The sequence below is a fragment of the Podarcis liolepis genome, assembly GCF_965112155.1.
Source record: "Podarcis liolepis genome assembly, chromosome: 6".
Taxonomy (NCBI): Eukaryota; Metazoa; Chordata; class Lepidosauria; order Squamata; family Lacertidae; genus Podarcis; species Podarcis liolepis.
In genome coordinates, this window is record NC_139559.1 from 14,149,148 (window position 1) to 14,176,969 (window position 27,822).

A 27,822-nucleotide genomic window follows, 5' to 3' on the forward strand; every position below is an offset into this window, starting at 1 on the left:
CATGACTCATAGCCAGTTTTGGATTTGATATCCCGCTTTATCACTGGGACGCGGGTGGCGCTGTGGGTTAAACCACAGAGCCTAGGACTTGCCGGTCAGGAGGTCGGCGGTTCGAATCCCCACGACGGGGTGAGCTCCCGTTGTTCAGTCCCTGCTCCTGCCAACCTAGCAGTTCGAAAGCACGTCAAAGTGCAAGTAGATAAATAGGTACCGCTCCAGTGGGAAGGTAAATGGCATTTCCGTGCGCTGCTCTGGTTCGCCAGAAGCGGCTTAGTCATGCTGGCCACATTACCCGGAAGCTGTACGCCGGCTCCCTCGGCCAATAAAGCGAGATGAGTGCCGCAACCCCAGAGTCGTCCCCGACTGGACCTAATGGTCAGGGGTCCCTTTACCTCTACAACTACCTGAAGGAGTCTCAAAGTGGCTAACATTCTCCTTTTCCTTCCTCCCTCACAACAAGCACTCTGTGAGGTGAGTGGGGCTGAGAGACTTCAGAGAAGTGTGACTGGCCCAAGGTCACCCAGCAGCTGCATGTGGAGGAGCGGGGAAGCGAACCCGGTTCACCAGATTACGAGTCTATCGCTCCTAACCACACCACCACACTGGCATATCCTTTGTCCTGCATATCCTTCTTGCACTCTTTGTGTCACCTACACGCATTTGCAGAAAGAAACGGCGCAGATACCTTGATTCAATAAGCTTACACTCGTGTTGAGAGTAGGGTGGGTTTTATTCTAGGTTGCCTCCCATTAACACTTTTATTCTAAACGTCGATGAAGTTTGTCAGCAGAAGGGTGTTAAGAACCGTCGTGGAGAAATGCACCGGCCCAAACTTACAGGGTTGTATCCGTAATGATCAGCGAAAGATGTAACATGCATGAATGGTAGCTTAGGAATATTATTATTATTGAAAAGCTGCCTTAGAAAACAAGGCCTCCCTTATGCCGAAATGCTGCTACTAAGTGAATAATGCAGAGCCTCAAAGTGGCTTCATCCCAGCGGTTGCAAACTGAAGTGGAGCCTGTTATGCTGTTGGGCAGGGCAGCTGCAGTTCCTTCCGGTGCAGCAGTCCTGACCTGGGGCAAGCAGGATTTCAGGTATGCCTCCCAGCAGGTGAAAAAGAAACCAGAGAAAGAGGCCAGAAGGCACAGCAGCTGCCTCATCCCCTGCAGCGTCAGGAGATTTAAAGGGATTCACCTGGTGTTTGACTCCCAAGGTGGTAACCCCTATATTCCTCCAAACCCCACGACACTATTGAATTCTGTAAAGCAGAGGGGTTGAGAAATGAAACCTGCAGAACTAACTCGGAAGGCTCTATTGGCATCAAGAGGTGAAGCTGTTGCAGTAATAGGCTCAGATACTTTTTGAAAGGGACGTGGGGGAATAAGACATCCCTAGCCCCTTCTCCATAAAGACTGGAAGCAGCAAAGTCACCAGGTTTGGTAGAAAAACCCCAAGCGCATTAAAAAAAAAAAGAAAAACACCCAACCCAACAGAATACAGCCTTTTGCCAGAGTGAGATGGGAGAATCAAATGTGAGCAACTTGTTTTCGTTTTCTCGGTCATTTCCGACACGTGGGTGCTTTCGTGGTTTGGGAAACCCTTCAGTGCAAAGTGAGGTAATTCCTGTGTGCCCTCTCTCCAAAGGGGGAGGAGAGTGGGCATTAAACCAAGCGGCGCCTCTTGGAATCTCTCTCCATATCTTCCAAGGGGGAGTCCCCATTGCAGCCCAGCGGAGAAACCATGTTCAGGAGAGGGTCTTCGGAGGCACGGCCAAACAGGGAGAGCAACAAAGCGACGCCGTAGCCTGTGGCTCGTTCACCCTAGGAGCAAAAGCAGAGAGATTTGAGTCTCAGCACAGAATGCGGGAGAAACACTGGAGGAAAATGCTTGGAATGCTGCCTATGAAGGCTGGTGTGTTGTTTAGGCGAAATAATAATAAAAAGCTGAATGGAAAGAGGCACACAAATTAAGTCACTTTGCAGCACCCTAAGGCTCCAATCCTATACCTAATTAACTGGGAATAAGACCCACTGAACTCAATAGGACATACTATGTATTTATAATTTGCTAGAAGTTGCCCAGAGTGGTTGGGGCAACCCAGTCAGATGGGCACAACAACAACAACAACAACAACAACAACGTATGTACAGGGATCCCCTATCAAACAAGTTGCTTTTTAATGCATCTCTTGCCAATGCTTTTACTAGTATATTCTGCTATTTACATAAAGCTAAGAAATGAAGAGAAAAAAATCCAACACCGTGGGCTGTAATCCAAGGAGGACTTTTGGGTGCACAACGGAACTCCCCCCCTCCTCTCCCCACATGCCCCCCAGAACTGTTCTAGGTCCCCCCCCCCCAACCTCCAGAGCAGATGTGGAGAAGGGGGTGTGCAGTAGAAGGAGAAGGGGATGTTCTGTTTTGCAACAACACTTTATGGTGGTGGAAATACTTCGCTGGATACTGCTCTGTAGTTACGCTGCCTGAATTCCACAACCTGGAATAAATCACACAAAACCTGCATGTATCGGCTTTTGTTTTATTGATTTTGCTGTTCCCAGGAAAGGCCAAGGATCTCCCGGGTGTCCAGTGGCCTCTCTTGATCTCTAGAATTTGTACTAATGCTGTGATTTGGCATATTGCACTTATGGAACTTAAGTCCCATTGAACTCAGTGGGACTTCTGACAAAATATTTGCAAGACTTGACTTTCAAACCTTTCCTTTGACTTCTGAGGTTTCACCAGGCTGTATCTACCCATTTTCAACCTCCTCTATAAAGGCTAGCCATTTGCTTTGGAAAAGATCTAAGATTCTCAAAACATTGTAGTTTTTTATTTTATTTTAATCTTTCTGCTTGCGCATAACCAGAGGACTAGCTTATTATTGCACTGCAGAAGACAAGATCCCACTCCACAAAGACTCAAAACTTTTGTCTTACTTATTTAAAACATTTCTGAATCGCTGGTGTAGTGGTTGGGAGTTACTCGTGCGTAATCCTGCCCTGTTTGAGCATCGGATTGCCTGGTTAAACCCTCCAGACTGCACAGCCCATCTCAGCGTGGCTGCCCTTAGTCACTCGTAGAATCTGTCTGTGGGCGTTTCTTAAAGTGCTGCCAACATAAGAGTTGTTTGACGCCTAAGCGTCTCCGCCTCTCACTGCGCGGGAGTCTCCTGCGCAGGGTGGGCGTGGGCAGCGGGGTGCTTGGGTTCTCCTCACTAACTTCCCACGAAGAGTCCTGGAGCCCCTGCACCTCCCTGTCCCGTTGCTATCCTGGATCCCTGGTGTTACACTCATTCTCTTCCCCTCCTTCCCAGCTGATTCTCCCCCTAGCGCTGGGACCTTCTCCTGCAGAATCAGAGACCCTCTCCTTCTCCCGTGCCTCTGATGTCAGTTCCCTGACATCCGGCAATGTTGGCTCCATCTAATTTTGTGTGGCTGCGGTGAGGATATACCGGCCTTTGACTTAAGAGAATGGAATCAATCATACACAACTCACCGCATGGACCGGGGCAGCAATGTCTATGTGGACCCAGACACCAGGCCAGTCAAACCCAATGTGTGAAGCAATGAAGAGTCCAGCACAAGAGCTTGGGGAGTTATCTCGGTCCTGGAGAAGAGAGCAGAAAAGAGGCTGGATTTAGTAAGAAGCATTTTCAGAAGCCTCAGTCTACAGATAATGATGCTCAATTGCATTTCTAGAGAAGGTAGGCAGAAGCAAAGCAGCTCTACACAGCAGCACTTTTGATCTGATGGTGATAAAATAATAATAATAATAATAATAATAATAATAATAATAATACCCCACCCATCTGCCTGGGTTTCCCCAGCCACTCTGGGCGGCTACCAACAGAACACTAAAAACAGAATAAAACTTCAAACATTAAAAACTTCCCTAAACAGTGCAGAAAGTGCCTCACAGGCATTGTACTCAGCGTAGGCATAAAATAGTAACTGATAACAGTATATCTGATAAACCTACTGCCACAGAGTTCTTCATGTCAGCCACAGCAGAGGTAAATTCACTAAAATGGAGCTCAGGGCAATAGACAAGAGGGTGAACCAGATCTCCGCAGTTTCTGCCCGCCTTGACACAGGCTCTTTCCCACTCTTCGTTGTTGGTGAGGACAGCAGCGTGGTATTTCCCCGTGGCAATTCCCTGAAAGGCGACAAGAAGGAAAACGTGAAACCCAAGAAGAGGCAGGCCATTTCTGCCTATATTCTGAGGTGCTTCTGAAGTGCTACATAGTAGATGGGACTCATGGATTGCTTCTGCGATGCAATCTCCTGATGCCATGGGCTGGCTGGAGGAATGCCAGGAAGCATCTGTGAGGGAAGTGGTGGTTGTGAGAAGACGATGAGTGGTCAAAGGGAGAAGACTGGGAAGAGGAAGCCTAGGAAGCTGAAGAGGGAGCAGGGTTTACTGAGCAGGGAAAGTCTGTGGCAGAGAGGTGGAAAACAGGAGAAGAGGAGGCCAAGAGGCAGAGACGAGTCAGGCTGGTGAAAAAACCAAGCTGTCTCCTCATCCTGCTGCGACAAGCTCCCCCCTGCTCTAGTCTCCCAGTACCAGAAGAGCTATGAAGAGGGAGGTGCAAAGGCCGGACGGCGGAGTCTCAGGTTGCTTGGGAAGGACCCAAGGGAGGAGGAGACTTAGGCAGCTGTGGGAAGATGGGGACCTTTGGTCCCCACAACTGCCTCAAAAGGGCAAGACCTACAGAGAAAAGAGCTGTTGTGCTCCTTAGGCTTGGCACTCCTCTGAGCAGACCTTGTTTCTTCTAATAAAGAGTTGGCTTCACTTATTCCATGGGATTTATTGCTGACACCCGCTCCTGTCGCCCAAATGACAAAGACTGGTATCCTACAAGCCATTTCCTCCTCTGCTTGATAGCAGATGCTTTGGGCAGCAGGGAAGGGAAAAAAGAAATGAGGGAGGGGGGAAAGGACAACACCAGTAGCAGCTGGTGCCCACTGGGACTTGTAGGGAAGCAGACAGAGAAGCTGACAGTAGGTGGAGTCAGAGCCAAACAAATCTAATTTTGCCCCCATTGTCCTCCCTGCCGAGTTCTACGAGGGCAACACTGCGACTGAGAAGGAAGCTGAGAGGCAAATTATACCTCCTGGACTGGTTGCAAGCGAGAAGGCAGGCAGGTGGAGGTTGCCTAAGGGCCAGGAAAGGTTGATGGGGCAGTGCCACCTTTGCACTGATGGACAGGCCTTCCCCAGACAGCACTCTTAACTTGCTTGTAGCATCCCCTATTTACTCAACGGCCTTCCCTTCCGCCCCTGCTGCTGCTCCCCGGCCAACAAGAAGGACGACTGAGTTATCCCAAGCCAAGAAGATGGGGAAGCAGGAGACAACAGAAAGCCACGCACGCTGCAGAGACTTTCCCCCACATGCACCTGCAGCGGTTTTCCTGAAGGTGAAGACATGCCACTGTCTCCTTCTGTAAGAGCTGTCTAAAGCAGAGGTTTTCAAGTTCTTTCTCCAGGGAACTCTGGGGTCACTTTGAATCTTACCAGACTCTGGTAAGAAGGCACCCAGCATGCCGTCCTGGGGAGAATTGTTCCAAAGCGGGGAGCTATCGCAGAGAAAGCCTGTTTTGTTTTGACTCAAAGTACCTGAGCGCCAGTGAGAGTAGCCATATCCAAAATAATGTCGGCACAAAGGTCTTTGCAAGCGTAGGCAACTCCATCAGCGAGCACCAGCCTGCCCTCGGCATCGGTGTTGTTGATTTCCACAGTTCTGGAGAAAGAGTGGGGTAATAATAATAATAATAATGTGGCAATGTTTAAGGTTTATCTATTCATTTAATCTAGTTAGGTAACTGCTATGCGCCTTAATGTAGAAAAGCTAAAACAGCAAGCTAAAACAACAATAACAAATGTTACAAAAAATACACAAGAAAACATTAATTCAAGTTTACCAATTAAAATACAGTCATACCTTGGGAGTCAAACGGAATCCGTTCCGGAGGTCCGTTTGACTTCGAAAACATTTAAAAAACCAAAGTGCGGCTTCCAACTGGCTGCAGGAAGCTCCTACAGCCAATCAGAATCTGCAGAAGCCCTGTCGGATGTTCGGCTTCCAAAAGAACGTTCAAAAACCGGAACACTCACTTCCGGGTTTCGATCATTCGGGAGCCAAGGAACTTGAGATCCAAGGTATGGCTGTATACTGATGGAAATGCCTTCTTCTATGGCCCAAATGAACTCAGTCCCAATCATAGGGACTAGAAACCTTCCCACAAATGAAAGCGGAGATTCCGAGAAGCTGATTCATGTGTCCCAATACTGCAACCTGTGCTTTTTCTGTACCAGCTGCAATTGTGGCCTATACACCTATCCCTGCTCATGCTTAGCAATCTCCCTGAGCCAATGAAATCCTCCAAGGACCCAGGTGTGATGCCCCAGCTGTGCATTTTTTAAAGTTAGGAGCAGGTGGAGAATTCCCAAAGTAAGCACTAGGCAGCAGCCAGGTAGGCTAAGAGCGGAGGGAAGAAATAAATCTTACTTTCCGGAGTAAAGAACATGGATATCATCCGGCCTTGTTGCATTTGGTCCGACAGAATTCTCAGCCAAGCAAAAAACAGCATGAAGATTGTCTTTAAAGCCCTATTGCAGTAAGGAGAAAAGGAGAGCTGTGAAATGAAGGGAGAGCCTAACCTGCAAAACAAATTAAAGCTAACAGGAGAGAAACCATGCCACACATTTTTATTTATTGCGAACAAAGTCTCTGATACAGCTCCACGCAAGAAAAATGCCTTTTAAAGCAGCAGCAGCCTTGGGAAATGTTAATTTAGCATTTGAGTGCCTCCCACCAGATTTCTTGGCTGCCCGGCTGCCCCATTAAATGACTGCAGTGAGATGCTTTCAGAGCCCTGGATACTATCGCCAGGTAGAGAAGTCTGCCAGCAAGATTCATAGCACTATAGCGAGAGTGGAATTTCTTTGGCCTTTCTCGTTTCTGAAGAACACCCATCGGTTTGTCACAGTATTCCAAGGCGTTTTTATTGTCTCCCCTCCCACCTTCCATGCATATAACTGTGCAATGCCCACAATAGACTGCATTTTGTACAGGGGCCTAGCATGGCTTTAGGCATGCCTGGTATTTGTTTCTGAGTCGGGGGGAGGAATCTAGGAATGCCAAACCTGGAGAGGGGAGCAACACCCCACCATCAATTTGTAGTGCCATAACAGAAGGGCAAGCCACCATTCATGGGGAATAAAGGGGAACTTCTGAAAGTCAGATAGTTGTTTATTTCCTTGACATCTGGTGGGAGGGCGTTCCACAGGGCTGGCACGATTACGGAGAAGAGCCTTTGCCTGGTTCCTCGTAACCTGACTTCTCGCAGTGCCAGAAGACCTTTGGAGCTGGATCTCAGTGTCCGGGCTGAGCAATGGGGGTGGAGATGCTCCTTCAGGGCCGAAGCAGTTTAGAGTTTTAAAGGTGAATTTAAAAACCAAGCTCCCCATCCCTGGTGCAGACAACACTGAACTAAATGGATATACAGGGCCAAAGGTCAGCCGAGGAATCAGGCTGAGCAGTGACCTTGAGGCCAAGAACAATTCAGCAAGTTTCACAGCAATGAAAACTCCAGGCCTGAGGGGGGTTTGTTTGCTGGATGAACTTCAAGGAATACTCTCTCATTCTAGCATTCTTGAATCCTCCAAAATAAGGAACGGCCGTGATGTTACATCACTGGTAGGCCACTGAACCACCAAGGCTCTACTGCATGCCTAAAACAGGCATTACAGCCTTGGATAAAAACTGCTCAGTTTCACTCACTTGTTTTACGGTGGCTTTGAAGGCGCCCAAAATAGCCGCAGCTCCACCACAATCTCTCTTCATCCCGGGCATTGTTGTCTAGACAAACGTAAACGCAAAGTAATTCATTTATGCAGAAAGCTTTGGTGCTGAAAGAGCCATGCTGAGGTGATTACAGCGCAACACTGCAGTGTAGCCCTCACTGAGTAAACTCCACTGAGTTCGACAGAACTTCCTCTCTGGTAAGTGTGGATTGCAGGCCTTATCTGTTAAGTCTTTAAACACACACACACACACACACACACACACACACACACACACACACCGATCCAAGTGAATTTATGCCATAAACTGTATTCATCCTTTGCTTACTCTTGCCTCTCCTTCCCCATCTAAATTTAGAATGATTGTAAGCTCTGTGGGGCAGAGACCTGTTTCTTCTTCTTGGCTTACTCTACTCTGTGTAGCAGTAATTATGTGCCCTGATGGCATTATACAGATAACAAACACTGCCTCACCTTTGAGCCCCACTCAGCCATTCAGGGAGTGCCCAACTAGTGAAGGGGCTTCTCAGAATGCACCAGGCCAGCCCAACCTTTATTAGTTATTTTGCAAATTCATAAATGGCTGCACAGCCTGAGGCTATCAAAGTGGGGCACAAGATAAAAATGCAATTGCCAAAGGCCCATCCAGTCCAACGGTGTTATGTACTGAAGTTCTCACCCTGGGCCAGCAGGGGGATACTGTAGGTAGTTATGCAAATAAGGGATCGAAAGTGACATTCAGTGATTGGATAGTTTTAGAAAATTGTTACAGTTACGTTGTACTGGAGCTCTATATAAGCAGGCTGACTGAACCCTTCAGCCCAGTTCTGGCCTGTGAATCAACAAGAGCTGTTTGAAGAATCGCTGTGTCATCTGATATGTTCACCCACAACTTAACACACACCCTGTTCTCGCTGTGGCCAAGCAGGCGCCCCAAAGGGGAAGCACACAAGCAGAACCCAAGTGCAATGGCAACTCTCCCTGCTTGTGATTCTTAGCAACCTGTATGCCGAGGTGCCCAGAGGCCGGATCTGGCCCAATCGCCTTCTAAATCTGGCCTGCAGACAGTCCAGGAATCAGTGCACTTTTACATGAATAAAATGCATCTCTGGGTTATTTGTCGGGCATAGGATATCGTTCATTCCCTCCCCCAAAATAGTCTGGCCCCCCACAAGGTCTGAGGCACAGTGGACTGGCCCCCTGCTAAAAAGTTTGCTGACCCCTGGATAGGGCCTCAGACACTGGAGGGAGAACATAGCCATTGTGGCCTGCAGCATCAGTCTGAAGGAGCCCTACCTGAACATGGGTGAATGCACAGGTAGAGGGACTCTGCAAGTGTGAAGGCCCCCTTTGGATTGATGGAGATCACACATGCATCTAGTCTGGACTTGTGGCTAGGCAGGCACCTTCACACATACCGAACACACAAGCAGGGCATCAGTACACACTGAATTTTGATGCGTGCGAGTGAGTGTGTGCAGCTGCTGCTGTGTCTCCAGACACGCTCACCTTTCCTTTGATGCTGAGTCCTCCAGTGTCGTAAACAATGCCCTTCCCAACCCAGGCGATGGTTTGTGTGGCACCTTCCGGGGTGTGGCTCAGCACGGCTAGAGCCGGTGGGTGCACGGCTGCTTTGCCAACGCCATAAATACCTGGGGACAGAGGTAGAGACAGGAGAGCTGGGGAAATGATCTGAATTACCCATGAGTAATGTCTTAACCACATACAAGATTTTACCATATGGGGGAGTGGGGAGGGGGAAATGGCTTCGGTTTGACTGACCTCCAAATCCTTTCTCCTTCAATTCTGCATTTCGAATAATGGTTGGAACAATCCCCAGGTCCTTTCCGACTTTTCTGATTTCCTTCAAGTAAGGAAGACACCAGAGTCACATCACAACACCTTTAAACACTGTGCTTCTTAAACTCAAAAGTCAGAATCCAAGACCCAAATCCAAGGGACCAGAATGCAACTCGCCTGGACCCCTTTTTTCCTGCAATGACCTCCCAGGACACCAAAACCATTATCAGTGGCTCTCCACCCGGTTGCCTCACCTTCTGAGGCAAGGGGACCAGTGACTGGGGAAAAGGCCTTATCGGTGGTGGGTCCCCATTTAAAAAAACCTTGTCCATGCTGTGCTTCACCTAGCACAAACTTCCATGTCTTTTTGCTGCCAAAATGAAGACCTTTTTAAAAAAAGAATCTTTCTAGCCTTCAAAACCTTCTAAGCTGCTGTTGATTTGCTTGTAGATTTGCTGGTAAGAATTGTCCCCCTCACCAGCTCTAAGGCTGTGGTGGGGGGAGCGGAGCATCAGGGATTTTATGGCAGATGTGCGAGTGAGGCAAAATTCACCTGCCCTGTGAAAAATTAATCCAGTCTTTACAGGGCGTCTTTCCATCCCCACCAAAACTTGCAAACATTGATGGGTTATATCAGCACAGCACTAAAAAGCGTTCCTGGACATTTTCAACGTTGCTGTCCTCAGGTAGTCAGGAATGAGGTAAGGCCCTTTGTTGTTTCTATGTGAAATCTGTCTGAAGAGACCCTTCGAAAGAGGGTCTGTGTGGGACCAATTTCGGGGGGGGGGCTGTAACCCTTGCACATTCTTTCCTGGATGTCACCCACCTAAGCCTATAAGCAGTACCTCGATTTCCCGATCATTTAGTCCTACTGATTTATGGGCCTCATTAAAGCCACCTGGTTCAAAATGGCGAACCATTGGTCATCAAATGCCAAGCAACAGGTCAGCCACCTCCCTGAGCATCATGGACAAAATAAAAGCTTCTCTACAGTGAAATCCTGGACATAAGCTTCCCAAATTCAGCGGACTGTTCAAGCTAACCCTGTTAAAAGGTTATCACCAACCTCCAGGAAGCTGTCGGTGTTCATTTCATTGCATGGGGTGTCTACGATCCGAGCTGCCAGCCTTATACCTTCTGCAGCACTTTCCAGACACTAGAATTCATACAAGAAAGAAAAGGAGAGCATGTCAAGAGTGTCTATGCATCACAACATTTGGCTTTGCTTTTCTTCTGCATCTGAACTGCTCAGAGACTTTCCGGGTGTCAGGAAAATTCAAGTGTCATGAAAGTCTGTAGTGTAGACCAGAGAGTACTTGTGAGGGATTGAGCTTAGCAAATCTAATTACTCACTTCTACACAAGAGAAGGTAGCAACACAAATTCCAATTCATTTTTATCACTGTATTACTGTAAGCAAACCTAGGACCTCATAGCTTTCTCCTTCCTTCCTTCCTTCCTTCCTTCCTTCCTTCCTTCTACATAAAATTTCACCTACATTTAAATTTTAACACTTTCGTGTTTGCAAATTGCCTGTTGCGTTCTATGAAAACCAGCTAAAGTAAAACCAGCAATGCAACTGGGGGGGAAATAAGCCTTTAACATTAACCCAAAGTATGCGGAACTCACATCGCCATATTATTTTTGTGTCAAAAAGTATAAGTTAACTTAAAAACCATTGTAAACCGTAAAAACTGTTAGTAGGATTGGAATAACACTTGTAGTTTAATGGTGAATTTTGGATGTAACGGAGATGTAAAAGATCTGGATCATTATAAAAGACGCGGGAGGAAATGTTTAACAATAGGACCCACAAAGGGGAGGAGGGAAGTCCTGGAGATTCTATGGAAACTTGTCTTTATGTTGTATGTTGGATATGTGATTGTAAAACTGTAATCTGAAAAACCAAATAAATATTTTTTAATTTTTAAAAATAAAAGTATCAAACTTCTTCTGTTGCGACAAACCGGCAGCTTACTTTAAGCGTCTCCACCTCCACAGGGCCATTGTTCTGCCCAACCAGGAAAAATTCCACTATCACACTTTTCTTCTCTGTGCGTCTAGAGGCACTGGATCGCTGTGTGAAGAGCGGAAAAGCTCTTGCTATAGCACAGGCTGAGGCAAAGACCTCCGAGCGCTCGCAGACCATCTGAAAGGGAAACAGAAAATCAAATGCGTGCCAGAAACCTGAGAAGGGGCTGAGGGCTGAAAGAATATATCAAGCATAGGCAAACTCGGCCCTCCAGATGTTTTGGGACTACAATTCCCATCATCCCTGACCACTGGTCCTGTTAGCTAGGGATCATGGGAGTTGTAGTCCCTAAACATCCAGAGGGTCAAGTTCGCCTATGCCTGGAATAAATGGAGCTCAGCACAGATATAGGGAGCTCAGATATCTGTCCAAACTTCTGAGGGGGAGGCAACTTCCCTGATAACCTGATGTCAAGCCTCCTAACAGCAGAGGTCTCCAAATGTCTCTTCAGAAGGAAGCCATATTGAGAAATGCTTCCAATTAAGCGGGTGTGACATAGCATGGGAACCTGTGAAGCTCCAGGTGTTGTGAAGTCCCATGACCATTGCCTTCGCCGAGGCTGATGGGAGTTGGGAGTCCAATGACACCGAAAAGGCTAAAGGTTTTCCCCCCTTGCAGCTTAAGAGTACTAAAAATGACCTGTACAGAAATGCTGGCTTGGAGCTCAGAACATCCTGCCTCCTTTTTTAGAAATTAAACACTGGTGGGAGACTTGAAACTCAGAAGTTGGCAATAATTTTATTGATTGGTTTGTTTTATTTTCATTTCATAGAACTTACACACTACTTGATTCCAACAAAAGATCCCTCAAAGAGATTTAGAAAAAAAAGTACAATAAATTTATAAATCCAGACGGCAACCATTTTAGGCACGTGTGCAACCAAACATGCACGCATTGCACCGAACCCAGAAATGACCCCAAAATGTCACAAAAACCTCACGAGAAGGGGCGGAATGTTGGAGGGGAATTTCCAGCCGGTGGCAGAGGACAGATGGACTCCAGGAGACATAGGTGTAAAAACCCAAACAAAAACGAAGACTTTATTACTAAGCAAATAAACACAAACTCTGGTGGATGTTATTCCTGCAGGCAAGAAACAAAACTCAGCTTTTTTCCTTTATAGCAACGGTCACCTGCAGCCAATTAATCCTAGAAACTTCTTAAAGGTATACACACATGTTTCTGTGCCGAATGTCCTCTAACACCCCCTCTCGTTCAAACAGAAACAAATAGTATTTTAAACAGAACAGAACATATTTACATATCACACACAGCAACTCCCAACTTTGCTACCAGTCGTGTATGTTTTTCAAAGGTTAACGCTTTTGTGAATACATCCGCCACATTTTGTGCACTTTCACAATACTTCAGCATTATCTGGTTCTGTTTTACGTTTTCAGCTACATTTTGATATTTAATTTCCAAATGCTTTGATTTGTTTCTAAACTGGTCAGATCCAGACAAGGTTATTACGGCTTGATCATCTTCCATAACTTGAATAGGATAATTACACTGTACGTTTATATCCTTGAGGATCTGAACATAAAATTTAACTTCATTACATAATTCCGACAATGCACAGTATTCGGCCTCAGTTGATGATGTGGCCACTATACTTTGTTTTTTGGATTTCCAACCTATTAAAGAATCTCCAAATTGAAAAACCATTCCAGAAATTGATTTTTTATCAGGCAGGTTGGCCCAATCGCTGTCAACGTAACACTGCAATTTTGTGGAACCTGAAGATGGTAATCTTAAACAATAATTAAGTGTTTGCTTTAGATACCGGAAAATGCGTTTTAAACCTTTCCAGGCATTTTCTGTAGGACAGCTTACTAGTCTGCTTAGTATTCCAACTGCATAACTCAAATCTGGTCTGCTCCACAATGAAATGTATAATAAACTTCCAACTATTGAATGGTACATTTCAGGATTTACAGGTTCTGTGCATTCTCCTTCATTTTTGAAAAAACCTATTTCCACTGGGGTTTTTATTCCCTTGCAGTTTTGCATATTGTTTCTTTCAAGTAACTCCATTATTTTGTCTTTTTGACTCAACAAAAAACTTCCATCGTTTGTTCTTTGAATTTCTAAACCGAGATAATTTTTTACTGGCCCCAAATCTCTTACTTTAAATACCTTTCTTAGTTGTTCTGCAAATTTTTCCACTTGCTTGTCACCTTTTGTAGAGTAAAGCAAATCATCAACATAACACAAACACAATTCTTGTTTATCACCCTTTCCTTTAGTGTACAAGCAGTTATCAGCTAAGCTTCTTTTAAAACCAAGATTTTTTAAAGCATTATCAAGACACTCGTTCCAATTTCTAGCTGACTGTTTGAGCCCATAAATTGCTTTGTTCAGCCTATAGACAGAATTCTGTTCTCCTGCCTCAAAACCTGGCGCTTGATTCATAAAAATCTCTTCTTGCAGATTTGCGTTAAGATAAGCTGTTTCAATATCAAAATGGTTTACCTTAAACCCACGTTGTGCTGCAAGAGCTAGCAATAAACGTACACTTTCACTCCTTGCAGTAGGAGAAAAGGTTTCATCAAAGCTTTCACCTTTTCTTTGAGTAAAGCCTTGTGCTACCAGTCTGGCTTTGTACTTAACATCACCATCTGCCAAGTGTTTTATTTTATACACCCATCTACAGCCTACTGCCTTTTTTCCTTCTGGCAATGGCTCAATGGTAAAGACATTGTGTTCTGCTAAAGATTTCATTTCTGCTTTCATTGCATTTTTCCACCTTACTATTTCCTGGTGTGGTAACTTTAAAACTTCCTTATAATCACGAGGTTCCTTTTTCACATCAACAGTTTTAACTTTTTGTATAGTAAACCTTTCTGGAGGTACCCCCTTATTGCTTCTTTGTGACCTTCTAACTTGAACACTCTCCCCCTCTGAACTATCTTCCCCTTCTATTTCATCCTGCTCAGGAGAAATTGGTTCAGCTTTAGGAGATTGTGTACTGGGATCCTCATCCCCTGAATCCTCATCACTGTCACTTTCAGAACCTTCTTTAATTTGTGGCTTTTCTTCCTCAGATTTCACAAATTTATCTGTATCATCAGAAGATAACACAACTTCTGAATTTCCATGTAAACGAACCCAACCATCTTGCTCACAAAACTCTGCATGTCTTGATATTACAACTCTGCCACGCCCTAGTGCAAAACGATACCCCTTTGACCAAGTTTGATAGCCAACAAACCTAAGTTTCTTTGCCTTGGGCTCTCCTTTCTTTCTCTGTCCTTTTGGGATGTGAACCCAAGCCCAGCAACCAAAAGTTTTAACATGGTCCAAAAAGGGTTTTTTTCCATAAAGCAAAAAATGAGGGGTGTTGTTAATGGTAGAATGAAACAATCTGTTCTGTATGTAGTTAGCACACAGAATTCCTTCCCCCCAATACTTCCTGGATAGGCCAGAATCACATAGCATTGAATCTAGCATTGTTTGTAAAGATCTTATCTTGCGTTCTGCAACTGAATTTTCTTCAGGCGAAAAAGGACACGATTTACGGTGACTAATACCACGCTTTTTCAACCAAACTTGGAGGGCTTCAGACATGAACTCACCTCCACGGTCACTTTGCAACTGGGTAACTTTGTAGGGAAACTGCCTTTCTATATAGTTGACCCAATTCTTAATCAGTTGACCAGTTTCACTTTTGTGTTTTAACAGATATACCCAAGTATATCGGCTATAATCATCCACAAGAATAAAAAAAAACTTTGCTCCTCCTTCAGACTCTGCAAATGGCCCACAAAGGTCTGAATGTACTAAAGCAAATGGCCTCTTGCTTATTCTAGTACTTTCAGGATAAGACCCTCGCTTACTTTTAGACTCCTTGCAGGTATTGCAGTCTAGAAAAACTGAACATTTTTTCATTTTAATTCCCTTGCTTAATTCTGGCATTTTCGCAATACTGCGGAAATTGGCATGCCCCAAACGACGATGCCACAGATGCTGACACTCATCATGCAAGGCTCTATTATAGGCTTTAACACATGCCCCAGACTCACTTACTAGCCGGTCTTTCAAAACAAACAAACCATTTTGTAGCGACGCTGTAACCACTTTTCCAGCTTTCTCTATTCTACAGCCTGAACCAGAAAAGGTTACTTTAAATCCCTGCTTAACAAGACTTGTAACTGAAAGCAAATTATTTTCTAAACTTGGTACACATAAAACATTGGTAAACTTGGTACTTAAACAGTTGATATTCACACTACCCTTTCCAGCTGACTCATGCACTGTTCCATCAGCTAGTACCACATTTACAGATTTACAAGGCTGCTTTTCTACAAGGGTTTGTGCAGACTTGACAAAAATGTTTGTCGCTGCTGAGTCTAAAATCCAGTCTTGTCCAACGTCGTGACTGGTGCCTCGAACTGCTGCAGAAACATACTGGATTCGATTCTTCCTGTCTCCTCGCTTCCCAGCAAACGCAGGCCGCCCTTGTCTTGTATTTTCTCCCACAGACACAGTGCACTGTCGTACTAAATGCTTAGTTGACCCACAACGATAGCATCTTCTAACTGTGAACGCTGCTTCCTCTCTGTGGTCTACAACCTCTTTAGGATGCCGCTCCTCATCAGTTGCATATCTTTTACTGGACTGCCTCCCATTTCTGGAGTTACGGTGAGGGGTTGTGGCCTTCCTCTCATGGCGTCTTTCCTCCTCATCAAGCAAACGGCCAGTTAAGAAATGCATTGTTAATTGGCTTTCTGGGATTGCTTCCAGAGTCATCACTAAATTGTCCCATGACTCAGGAAGTGAAGACAGCACAATATAAACTTTTCTCTGTTCAGAAAAATGTTCCCCAAGTTCATTTAACTGTGAAAACAAATCACGCATTCTTTGAAGGTGTGTTGAAACACATTCACCCTCACTTAGTCTGGCTCGGTACAGAGCTCTCATTAGAGTAATTTTGCTGCCAGCAGTGTCTCTAATATGTATCGCTCTCAGTGCTTGCCAAATCTCACTTGCTGTTTCAAGGTCTCGCACATGAGATAACTGAGACTTCTCTAAACTCAAAATTAAATTGGCATAGGCTTTGTCCTCCAGCCTTTGGTCTGCTTCATCTACTTCTTCATCCTCCTCTTTTACAGGAGGGTTAACAATAACAGTCCAACATTGTTCTTTCTTTAAAAACGCCTGCATCTGTAAACTCCATGACATATAATTGGACTCTCCCAGTTTCTCTACTGGAAAATAGGAAGCTCCCCCTTGAGCTCCAGCTCCAAGTCCAGCCATGGCACCACCCAGCTTTCAGCTTTCCACTCAGTTCTTACTCACACGTGGCTTGAAGAAAAATGTTCGGCTCCTGGTCCCAAACAGACACTCCCTGCCGATGCCTTCACACAGCCAGCTGCTTGAGAAACGCTGAGTTGCTTCCAGTCTCTGGGTTCTTTTCACGCTCTGTCTCTGCCCACTCAGGACTGGGGACTGGGGACTGGGCCCATAACCTGTTGGAGGGGAATTTCCAGCCGGTGGCAGAGGACAGATGGACTCCAGGAGACATAGGTGTAAAAACCCAAACAAAAACGAAGACTTTATTACTAAGCAAATAAACACAAACTCTGGTGGATGTTATTCCTGCAGGCAAGAAACAAAACTCAGCTTTTTTCCTTTATAGCAACGGTCACCTGCAGCCAATTAATCCTAGAAACTTCTTAAAGGTATACACACATGTTTCTGTGCCGAATGTCCTCTAACACGGAATGGGGGGTTTGTAGGGTTTCCCAATAGTGTTTCAAATATATGCGATTTCACTTAAACGCACGGTGCCTTGGAATGTAACCCCTGAGTAAATTAGGAGTTGCCTGTATGAAAAACTAAGATCATTTAAGACCAATGTATACCCAAAGGCATCAACTGCCTCCACAAGAAATGAATCACAAATCTGCAAGTGCAGATCAAGGTGTTTCGAGGTTCTTCTAGGAGCGAACGTGACATATAAATCAGCCCCTTTGCATTTTAAGCGCTTGCAGTTATTTTTAAGCCATTTCCCTCCAGCTGCTCACTTTCACTTACAAGGATGCACCTGTTGGTTCCTCCCGGGAGACAGTTGCGAACGAGGCGCGTGAGGAACTGGGCGGCCGATGGGCTGTTGTGTCTGCTGACCCGGGAAGGTAAAGCAGCTATAGTAGCATAGTTCAGGTAGAGAGGGCAGCTGTCGGTCGGGTTTGGGTTCAGGGTGCTTAGCGCGGCTTGCCATAACTGAGAAAAAGGAAACAACGGGAAAGATTGGAGACCCTTCTTCAGAAGATGCACCACCCATTCATAGTTTTTTTCAGTTTTACCCCTTTAGCCTGGCAAACGACTTACCACAGTGGTGAGGGATATGCAGCAACAAGATGCAAAAAAAACCCCAGACTGCATGGTGACCCAGTGATCACAGTGACCCGGTTCACATCCAACCCTAAGTCCAAACCATGGCTTAGCGCAAACCTGTTTTCTCCTGGAGAGACTGACCACTTTACTCCTTGGTCCTTCTGCTGCTGCACTGCTAAGTCATGGTTTGGATTAGTGCGTCGTCCAAACTGCTGCTTAGCACACAACGGCAACAGGAGGTGCAAAGAGTCTGCACACTCACACATGGGCACTAAACCATGGTCTGGCTTAGTGTTACCTGCGAGCTGACATTGGCTTAAGAGCATCTCCACCAATACATCAAGAGGGAAAGAGAGTTCGCGGTATTTCAGATTTTTACCATGCTTCTTTCAAAATGGCAGAACAAATAATATACATTAATAAGGGCCTCGTATGGCTGAACCCTGTTAAAGAAACTCAGTAAAACAAGGCTGGGCAGACCTGCATTAGGAACCCTGGGGGGAGGGTTGTAGGTAACGGTGGTGTACACCTACTAGCCTAGATGGGCCAAAAATTCTCACTCAGGGTGCTTCCAGACTGGTGTTTATTGTGGAATGAGTGCCCCCCCCCATGCATGCATATTTTTCACAGTGCCCACACTATGTCATTGGCATCAAAACATCAGTCTACATATTCCCTGTTTAATCTGGGTTTACCCTCTCCAGGAAAAAATCCAAACACAACAACAACCCAAACATGTTGACAACGACCCATTTACAATATCAAGCTCCCATCTGAAAGCACCTTCAATAGGACTGTTTTATTGTAACTGCCTGGCAACCTTTGCAGGTCTCCTCAAAACAGGTCTTCAGTTATGAGCGGATTGCAATGGCTTTGGGGTAGTTGCTGCAGTGTGGAGACAAGTAAAACGTGCCTTTCTCCAAATGGACAGGCTGGCTCAAATCTTCATAGGTTTCTTGTTCCTTCTGTCACGATTTGGACTGTAATCTCAATTTTGGGACAGAGTCCAAGGCAGACCTCATGGCAACAACATCCCACCTAATTTCTGTTCTTAAAAAAGAACACACACACACCCCACTTTGCCACCCCATCTGCTGCTTTGTTTAACATATTGGCCAATGAAGAGTTCTGGATAACTTGAAAAGTGACTCAGTATTTTGTGGCAGTTTGGCTGATCCTGAGAAAGGTATTGCCCAACTGTGGATTTCAGCCCATAATCTCTCATTACAGGGACAGGACGACAGATTCATTAATCAGCAGCAACAATCGTTCAGCTTGGTCACCCACTCTTTCAAAGGAACAAACTGCACAAGGTACCAAATTCAATCACCAAATTCCCCTGGTTTGTGCCAAAACCATTTTCATTCCAATATCTTAAACTGGGCTGAAAAGGCAATAGATTTTTTATTATTATTATAAAAGTGTTGCAGAAGCCCCAGCCTGTTGTTTGGGCTTCTTGGTCTAAAGTACAAGGCTGAGTCCAGATAAAAGATCCAAGATATGGCTATCAGCAGACATTCCCTCCGCTTCACTGTCTACATTTTGGAAACAAACCAGACGAGGACCTCTTCTGTGGATTTATACGGCTGAGGGCACTAGAAATGGGTATGGCTTTGGTTTGGACCAAAATGGAAAGTTCAGCAGCTCAATTTTTCAGTATTAGCCATCGTTAGACTTTAATTCCACCGTTTACACAACAAGGGAGATAGAAGTAAGGCAGGCGTACCTAATAAAATGCAGACATCTGGGAAAGAGTTGCTACCCACACTCCATGAGTGTGGACAGGGGCGCCGACTTATAAAAAATATTGGGGGGGCCCATACCGGGGTCCTGCCGCTGGTTCGCTCGGGTAGCCGGGAGAACGCAGTTCGAGGTGGCGGTGTTGGGGAGAGACCCTCGCTCAGGGCGCCACTAGACTTGGCGGCCGGCGGCCTATCTGGGGGGTTTTGGAGCGTATTTCGGCGGAGCGATTGGGGAGGAGGGGGCTTGTTGCCGGATTCTTCAGCTGAGCCAGAGATCCGCTGCTGGGGGTCCCTGGGCCGAGTTGTGAGCACGGCCTGCTGAAGGGAGATCCAGCCGATTGCGCGACGGGGACGGCCGGGGCTCGCCGGCTAGGGCGCGCGGCTGGCTGGCTAGGGAGCAGGTGGGGAGGAGGCGGGGGTCCTCACTCTCCTAGGAAACGCACCCGCGCGCCCGATTGCCACGAAGTCCGAAGGGTGCGTGTGTGGAATTAAAAAGCAAAAACGAGATACGGGCAGGGCAGGCAAAGAGTTTTCTGCAAGAGGATGGAGGGCAGGTTGAAGAGAAAATCACTCAGGATGAGACAGTCAAATCAGCCATGATAAAATGGGCTCAGGATATTGGGTATAACATCATGTTTGAGGACTGGGAAAGGTTATGGACCACCGGAATGAAATTCACGGCATGTAATGCCTTGAAGGAAAATATTATGAAAATGATTTATAGGTGGTACATGACCCCAGTCAAGCTTGCAAAAATATATCACCTGTCTGATAATAAATGTTGGAAATGTAAGGAGGCTGAAGGGACATTCTTTCACCTCTGGTGGACTTGTCCAAAAGTGAAGGCCTTTTGGGAAATGATCTATAATGAGTTAAAAAAGGTATTTAAGTATACCTTTCCCAAGAAACCAGAGGCCTTCCTCTTGGGCATTGTTGGCCAGAAAGTGTTAAAGAAGGATAGAACTTTCTTTATGTATGCAACTACAGCAGCAAGAATACTTATCGCAAAATATTGGAAGACACAAGATTTGCCCACACTGGAAGAGTGGCAGACGCAATTGATGGACTACATGGAACTGGCTGAAATGACTGGCAGAATCCGAGATTTGGGAGAAGAAACAACGGAAGAGGACTGGAAAAAATTTAAGGACTATTTACAAAAACAATATAAGTTGTATGAATGTTAAAAATTTACACGATTCGGAAACTATAGCTTCAGCAATTAGATTTGGGAAACAGGAAATTATATTTTAAGTAAGAAAAGGTCAAAATCTAAGGTAATACTATGTTTAATTTAAGATATAAGTAACTGATGAAAAGTATGTTAAATTTAGAGGTATAGTATTTGAAAAGTACAAAATAAGGTACGAAACAAGGTAATAATTTGCTGATATCTTTATTATAAAGAATGCAGGGTAAGGGAGATGCGAGGAAGTCCAGTTAGTTATATAAAAAATATGTTGAATGGTTGGTTTTCTTTTCTTCTTTTTCTTCTTTTCTTTTTCTTGTTCTTTTACTTTTTTCTTCAGTGTATGTTTCTAACTTTGTATTTGAAAACTTAATAAAATATTTATATAAAAAAGAAGAGAAAATCCTTTCGCTTTTCTGGGGCGCAGGGAAGTCTCAGAGCCTGGCCACCGGGCCACACAAGGGCCGCGCTCTACGCGGCGCACCTTGCTAGCCGCGCAGCTGTCCTCCGCGGCTGCGGAGCGGCCCTGCGCCGGTGCCCAGCCCCTCTGGGCGCCCACTGCGCTGCCAATGACAAGCGGGCGACGTCGCGGGCGGGGAAGGCGTCGCTTTCTTTCCCGATCCTGCATCCTCCCAGTCTTCCAGCCCTTTTTTGGGTTGGAAGCTCGTCTCGTTCGCCCTTCTCCTTTCTTCACCCTGCGTGCAATTTTCCTCCCTCGTCTCCCTCCCCATTTCTCCTTCCTTCCTTCCTTCCTTCCTGACGGGCTTGGGCTCGGTCAGCCACAGCGTCGGCGGTGTTGGCGATCGGCGGCGCGGGGGGATGGCCCTCCCGGGGGAGCCAGCGCTGCTCAATGGGGTTGCCAAGGAGACAGACCGGCCGCCCCCCTCCCCCTGTTGAATGGTTACTTTAAATGTAAAGGTTCATCATTGTTCCACTCCATGTGTATGTCTTTAAGGGGCCGGAGCAAGGGCCAGAGCAAACTAACGAGACCCAGCTTTACAGCTGTGAAACATAGCAGGTGCTGCTGAGTTGTATTTGATTAAGGTGTGTCAGCATTTGGGTAGAGTATATAAGGAGCAGCATCTAGCTCTCCCATTACCCTGGGGGATGGGTTGGTGGTTGGGTCTGGTTTGTTGTTGACGTATTTAGTGTAAATGGAGTTTTTGTTTTTCTTATTAAACCTTCTTTAAGTTATTTTTGAGTCCTTTCTTTTTAATGCATGATCTCCCCAGCAAGCTCTCTGCAGCGTCACTATACTGCAAAAAGCCAACACCCCCGGCCCGGCGCCCCCCGCCGCGCCGGTGCCCGTTATCGAGCTGGTGCGCGCCGGGCGCCCTATAAAAGCCGCGGACGCGCCCACCGCCGCCCGAGATTATTGGGGGGGCTGAGCCCCCCCAAACGAATTTTTGAGGGGGCTCGGGCCCCCTCAGGCCCCATGGAGTCGGCGCCTATGAGTGTGGAGATGAATTCCCCCCCCCCAAAATGCATTCAAAGAATATGTGAGGTGAGTCGCTGGGTCACAATGAATAGTCTGCACATCTTCACCTTTACACCTGGTCCTACCTTCTGCACATTTGGCACACTGGGATAGCTCAGTTGGCAGAGCATGAGACTCTTAATTGCAAGGTTGTGGGTTCGAGTCCCACGTTGGGCAAGAGATTCCTGCATTGCAAAACGTTGGCTGAGATGACCCTTGTGGTCCCAACTCTACAACGCTATGATTCTATGATAGGCACGCGCCAATCAAGGTGTGTAGAGCTCAACAACACAAGGGGGATTTCAGCTCTATGCCCATTCATTGGTACATGCAGAAGGGCCTTAGCTCTGTGTAAGAGCTACTGCTTTGAGTGCAGAAGGCTCCAGGCCCAACTTCAGACATCTCCAAGTAGTTATGGGGAAGATGCCCTGCCTTAAATCAGTGTTTGAGATTAGCATTTTCCACCTGGCTATCGACTATTTGCAGCCAAGTGAGGATGCCTGGGAACCAGGATAGCGCCTGACATCTTCATCATCTGGAAGGGCAAGCCTAAGGATCATTGGATCTTGACTGTTTTCACACACTAATTCCACATCCTGTAGAATTCTATCAGTTATACTTTATCTGCACAATCAGAATGAATTTCACGAACCAAAATACTTTTTTCTGTGTGGCCTAAGCAGGAGCAGTGAACAAAATTGTAGTTAATTGTTGCAGCTTCTCTTCACTAACCCCACCCCAGTGCCCTGCTCACAGTTGTGAAGAAAACTCTTTATGTTATGAATGGTCCGTGTCACCATTAAGGAAAAGAGGTCGGAATAGGCCAATATATATATGTGGACTGTCCCTGGATCAAGTGACTTTTCTTCTTCAAGTTCTCAAAGTTCTTAACCTAGCTCAAGGTAGTCACCTGAACTACCCAGATGTTTAACTGAGAATCAGTCAGTCCATCACTTGAAAAACATAACTTTCGAGCCATCTTGCCCCCAAAATGGCAACTAGACAGTTTTGGCGACTGTAACTTTGGTTTAAGGAGCCACTTGGTGCCTAGCTTATATATCTGAGTTTCTAACATTGCCTGGAGAGGTGCTGCAGAAGTCAGTGTAAATAATACTGAGTTAGGCCGGAGTCTCTTCCCATGTATGCCAGATACACCAATGTGTGGTGCATTGGGGGGCGGAGGAATGTGGCCAAAAGGTGTACCAGTCACAGGGTACAAAAAAGAGCAAGCAAGACAAATTAAGATGCTTTATCTGCCCATATAGCTTTAAATTTCCTGATGCAGCAGGAAGCAGATCTGAATCCGCAAAAGTTTGTGTCATAATAAAGGAATGGGGAGACTGCTGCTGCTCCAGCTGTTGTTGCTGTATGTCTCCCATTGTCCCTCACTGTTAGCCATGCTGGCTGGGATTACTGGGAGAAAGCCCAACAACAGCTGGCAGGGACGACGACGCTTTAAGCACCTACTGTTTCCCATCTTTGCTAAACATGTCAAAGAAAACAGGTAACAAGCCTCGCACATATGCAACAAAGAAAAAGGAGCAAAAAGCAAAGTGAAATAAGAGTTACGAAAATCTCACATAATGGGGACGTGGAGTTTCTAAATAACAAAGTCAAACCAATGCCCGATAAATCGGTCTGGTTTTTGTTGACCTCGAAGCGCACAGAAGCCTCCAGCCAGCTTCTCAGCCCCCGCAACTAATTGCTCAAATTCTGTCAAGTGACCTTAAGGCCTATGTTTTGACTTCCCGGACAGTTAATAAATCAACAAATCTGGGACCCACGCAGACAAGTTATCGGTAAACTTTGCAAAATATCTTTAAATTGCTGCTGCACTGAGTTGATATAATGCACAGATCTTTTAAAAGAAAAGTCTCCTTCCTCTCTCCAACTTCTGATGCCCATGCTTGTTGCAAAAAGCCAGAATGGAAGTTAAAGGGGATTAAAGGAGACACTCCTTCCTAGACTTTTAGGGTTTTTAATGGGCCACAAGTCTTTCTGGGTTTTTGGGGGAGGCGGGTTCTATTTTGCCCAGTATTGTCTGCACTGACTGGGTGCATTCCCAGCTGTACCTGGAAAGGGCAGGGATTGAACCTGGGGCGTTTTGCATGCAAAGCAGATCTCCACAACTGAGCTATGGCTCAAAAGTTAGCACAGCTTGTCTGCATTTGTCCTTAGGCAATCACTGAAGCCCTCTTTTAAGGGAATATCTTCTGTTTTTGCTCTCCTGTGCTGTGTAGAACAGCTTCCATTGATCTAAACTCCTCTCATCAGAATTCCATATTGTGTTATATTTACTCCCTCCTTAAGTGAACCTAGAACAGGCAAGAAGTGGGTGGCGCTTTCCGAAATATATAAATATGCACCCATGCACCAATTCCAAGCATTTGCAACACAGCTGGTTTTTAAAAGCAAAACTCAAAATCAACGAGTTTGGGTAGGTTGACCATCTAGGCGAAAAAGGAAAAACTAAAAACTTTAAAGGGTTTGAAGCTGTGATCCTAGGCATACTTACCTGGGAGTAAGTGAACTTAAAAGGGGATTTGCCTCTAAGCAAGAGAGGGCTAAGGGACACGGGTGGCGCTGTGGGTTAAACCACAGAGCCTAGGGCTTGCCGATTAGAAGGTCGGTGGTCTGAATCCCCGCGATGGGGTGAGCTCCCATTGCTCGGTCCCAGCTCCTGCCAACCTAGCAGTTCGAAAGCACGTCAAAGTGCAAATAGATAAATAGGTACCACTCCGGCGGGAAGGTAAACCGGTGTTTCTGTGCGCTGCTCTAGTTCGCCAGAAGCGGCTTAGTCATGTACGCCAGCTCCCTCGGCCAGTAAAGCGAGATGAGCGCCGCAACCCCAGAGTCGGCCACGACTGGACCTAATGGTCAGGGGTCCCTTTACCTTTAAGAGACGGCTACAAGGCTACCATCTGAAAGTACCGTAAGTCCCTTTGGACTCAGTAGGGCTTACTTTGAAGAAACACGGGCAGGGCTGTACAGCTGCCTACTGAGAATAAACCTAACTTGCAAACTGCAAATAAATCAAGGAGGGAGACGGGTTCGAGATGAGAGCACGTGAATTTTTGCTTCCTCCAGGGGGGAGCAATTTTTTTCTCTCCCCTTCGTGGGAATCTCATGGGAGCAACTCATTTAGGGAGGACAGAGAGTCAGCACCTTAACAGATAGGGAAAAAATTACCTGGGGCGGAGCTTCAGCACGTGGGAATGAAAGGATGAGATGTAGTTCTTTTGTAAAATATAACAACAACAACAATAATAATAATAATTGCAAGTTCCGTCCTCCCTCTCCAACCAACCCCCCTTCCAGCAAGGCGCTATCTAACCGACAGGAGAAATATGGTAAACCCAGCCCCCCCCCCCCCACCGCTGCTGGCGGCGCTCTCTCCAGCCCAGCCCAGGCCTGGGGGAAGAGAGAGGAAGCGTTTCCCGAGGCACCCGGGCAAGAGCAAGAGGAAAAGGAGATTTCTATTAATTATCAGGAGAGCTTCAGTTTGGGGTGGGGACCCCGACGAGCTCCATGGGTCGGGGGAGCTCCCTGCAGCAGCAGCCTCTCCTCCCTGCCCCGCCCGCCTGCCCCGGGCGAGCCCGGCGCGCCTTTACCTCCTCGGTGACCCTGGGCTGCAGCTTCCCCCGCAGCTGGGCCCAGGGCAGGCGGTGCAGGTTCTGCAGCTGGCCCAGCACGAGCAAAGGGCGGCTCTGCGGGTCCGCCTCGCCGGCGCTGGCCTGGAACTCCAGCTGCACGTTCGCCATCTTCCTGCCCGCAGCGGAGGAGGAGGAGGAGGCGGCGGCGGCAGCGGCTCGGCTCTCGCTCCGGCTCCTCCCCGGCGAAGGCAGCGCGCCCGCCTCCTCCGGCCGGGCAGGGAACGGCAGCGTCGCCGCGTCGAGCCTCCATGGACCAGGGCACGCTACCCGCGAATAGCGCTTGCTGCTAGAGGGGGAAAGCGCTCTCCCATCAGGTATGAAGGAGGTGAAAGGAGCACGCAACTTTTGGAAGACATCAGGAAGGGTTTGTTTGTTTGTTTGTTTTAAAAAAAGGTTAATAATATTTTTTTATTTATACCCCGCCCTTCCCGGTTCAGAAAACCGGGCTCAGGGCGGCTAACAACAATTTTTTTAAAAAAAAAATATTTTATTAAGTTTTATCAGTAAAAGAATTCAGAAAAAATACAAAAACAGAGAAATACAAGATCAAAATACAAAAATACAAACATTAAACACAAGCAAAAGAAAGAAAAAAGGCTAACAACAAATTTAAAGCACTTAACTGATGCAACAAAAAAACAGCATAAAATACAGTATAAAACATGAACAACAATAAATTCAGAATTCAAAAATCAATTTAGGGGGGGAAATCCATCCAATAAACATTAGATGATCACCAGGGCTTGACATTTTATTATGTGTTTATATGTGCTGGAAGAGTGGCTGGGGAAACCCAGCCTGATGGCGGGGTATAATCAATAAAATTATTATTATTATTAAATCGCCTTGGGGCCTGCTGCCCTCAAGCTTTCTGGGTTTGCTCTGGTTTGCCCAAAACTGGTGTGGGACCTTTGGATCATGGAATGTAGAATGGTATTGCTGGGAGGGACCCTGTGGGTCATCTAGTCCAACCCCTCCCCCAATGTAGAAATTGCAACACGCAGCCCCCATCCAGTTTGAAACCGGGCCAGACCCTGCTTAGCTTTGGAAGTGTGCTAGCAGGTCTCTTGCTTACATCATGGACACCTTGATTTATTTGCAGTTTGCAGGCCTGCTTAGTCCAGTGGCCAGTCAGATGCCTGTGGGAAATCAGGGAGAAGAACAGGAGTGCAAGACCAGCTCTCCCCTCTGGTGGTTTCAAGCAACTGGTAGAAGCGTCATTGGAGGCAGAGCATAGACATGCATGGTCTTGTTGTTGCTGTTTAGTCGTTTAGTCATGTCCGACTCTTCGTGACCCCCTGGACCAGAGCACGCCAGGCACTCCTGTCTTCCACTGCCTCCCGCAGTTTGGTCAAACTCATGCTGGTAGCTTCAAGAACACTGTCCAACCATCTCATCCTCTGTAGTCCCCTTCTCCTTGTGCCCTCCATCTTTCCCAACATCAGGGTCTTTTCCAGGGAGTCTTCTCTTCTCATGAGGTGGCCAAAGTATTGGAGTCTCAGCTTTAGGATCTGTCCTTCCAGTGAGCACTCAGGGCTGATTTCCTTGAGAATGGAGAGGTTTGATCTTCTTGCAGTCCATGGGACTCTCAAGAGTCTCCTCCAACACCACAATTCAAAAGCATCAATCTTCAGCAATCAGACTTCTTTATGGTCCAGCTCTCACTTCCATATATCACTACTGGGAAAACCATGGCTTTAACTATACGGACCTTTGTTGGCAAGGTGATGTCTCTGCTTTTTAAGATGCCGTCTATGCGTGGTCATGCATGCATGGTCAG

At 46.4% G+C, this 27,822-nt stretch overlaps 1 protein-coding gene across 1 annotated transcript; it reads right to left on the reverse strand.

Moving 5' to 3' along the window:
* Positions 1–711: 711 nt before the first annotated feature.
* On the reverse strand, positions 712–27,566 carry NPEPL1 (aminopeptidase like 1). The gene is made up of 13 exons (XM_083507529.1): positions 26,641–27,566; positions 26,001–26,498; positions 17,682–17,867; positions 11,588–11,758; positions 10,677–10,766; positions 9,593–9,674; positions 9,320–9,462; positions 7,788–7,865; positions 6,513–6,613; positions 5,621–5,744; positions 3,984–4,160; positions 3,501–3,611; positions 712–1,823 (listed from the first exon to the last, which is right to left on the reverse strand). Exons 2-13 carry the CDS (start codon positions 26,148–26,150, stop codon positions 1,665–1,667), a joined length of 1,572 nt encoding a protein of 523 aa, XP_083363655.1. The 5' UTR covers positions 26,151–26,498; positions 26,641–27,566; the 3' UTR covers positions 712–1,664.
* Between the last annotated feature and the right edge of the window lie 256 nt (positions 27,567–27,822).

Coding starts and splice junctions, on each gene's coding strand:
- NPEPL1 (XM_083507529.1), bottom strand. CDS start 26,150: ATGGCGAACGTGCAGCTGGAGTTCCAGGCCAGCGCCGGCGAGGCGGAC. Junction 17,868..26,000: donor AGCCCAGGGTCACCGAGGAG/GTAAAGGCGCGC, acceptor CCTTTTTCTCAG/TTATGGCAAGCCGCGCTAAG. Junction 7,866..9,319: donor GACTCAGCATCAAAGGAAAG/GTGAGCGTGTCT, acceptor ACGTTTGTCTAG/ACAACAATGCCCGGGATGAA.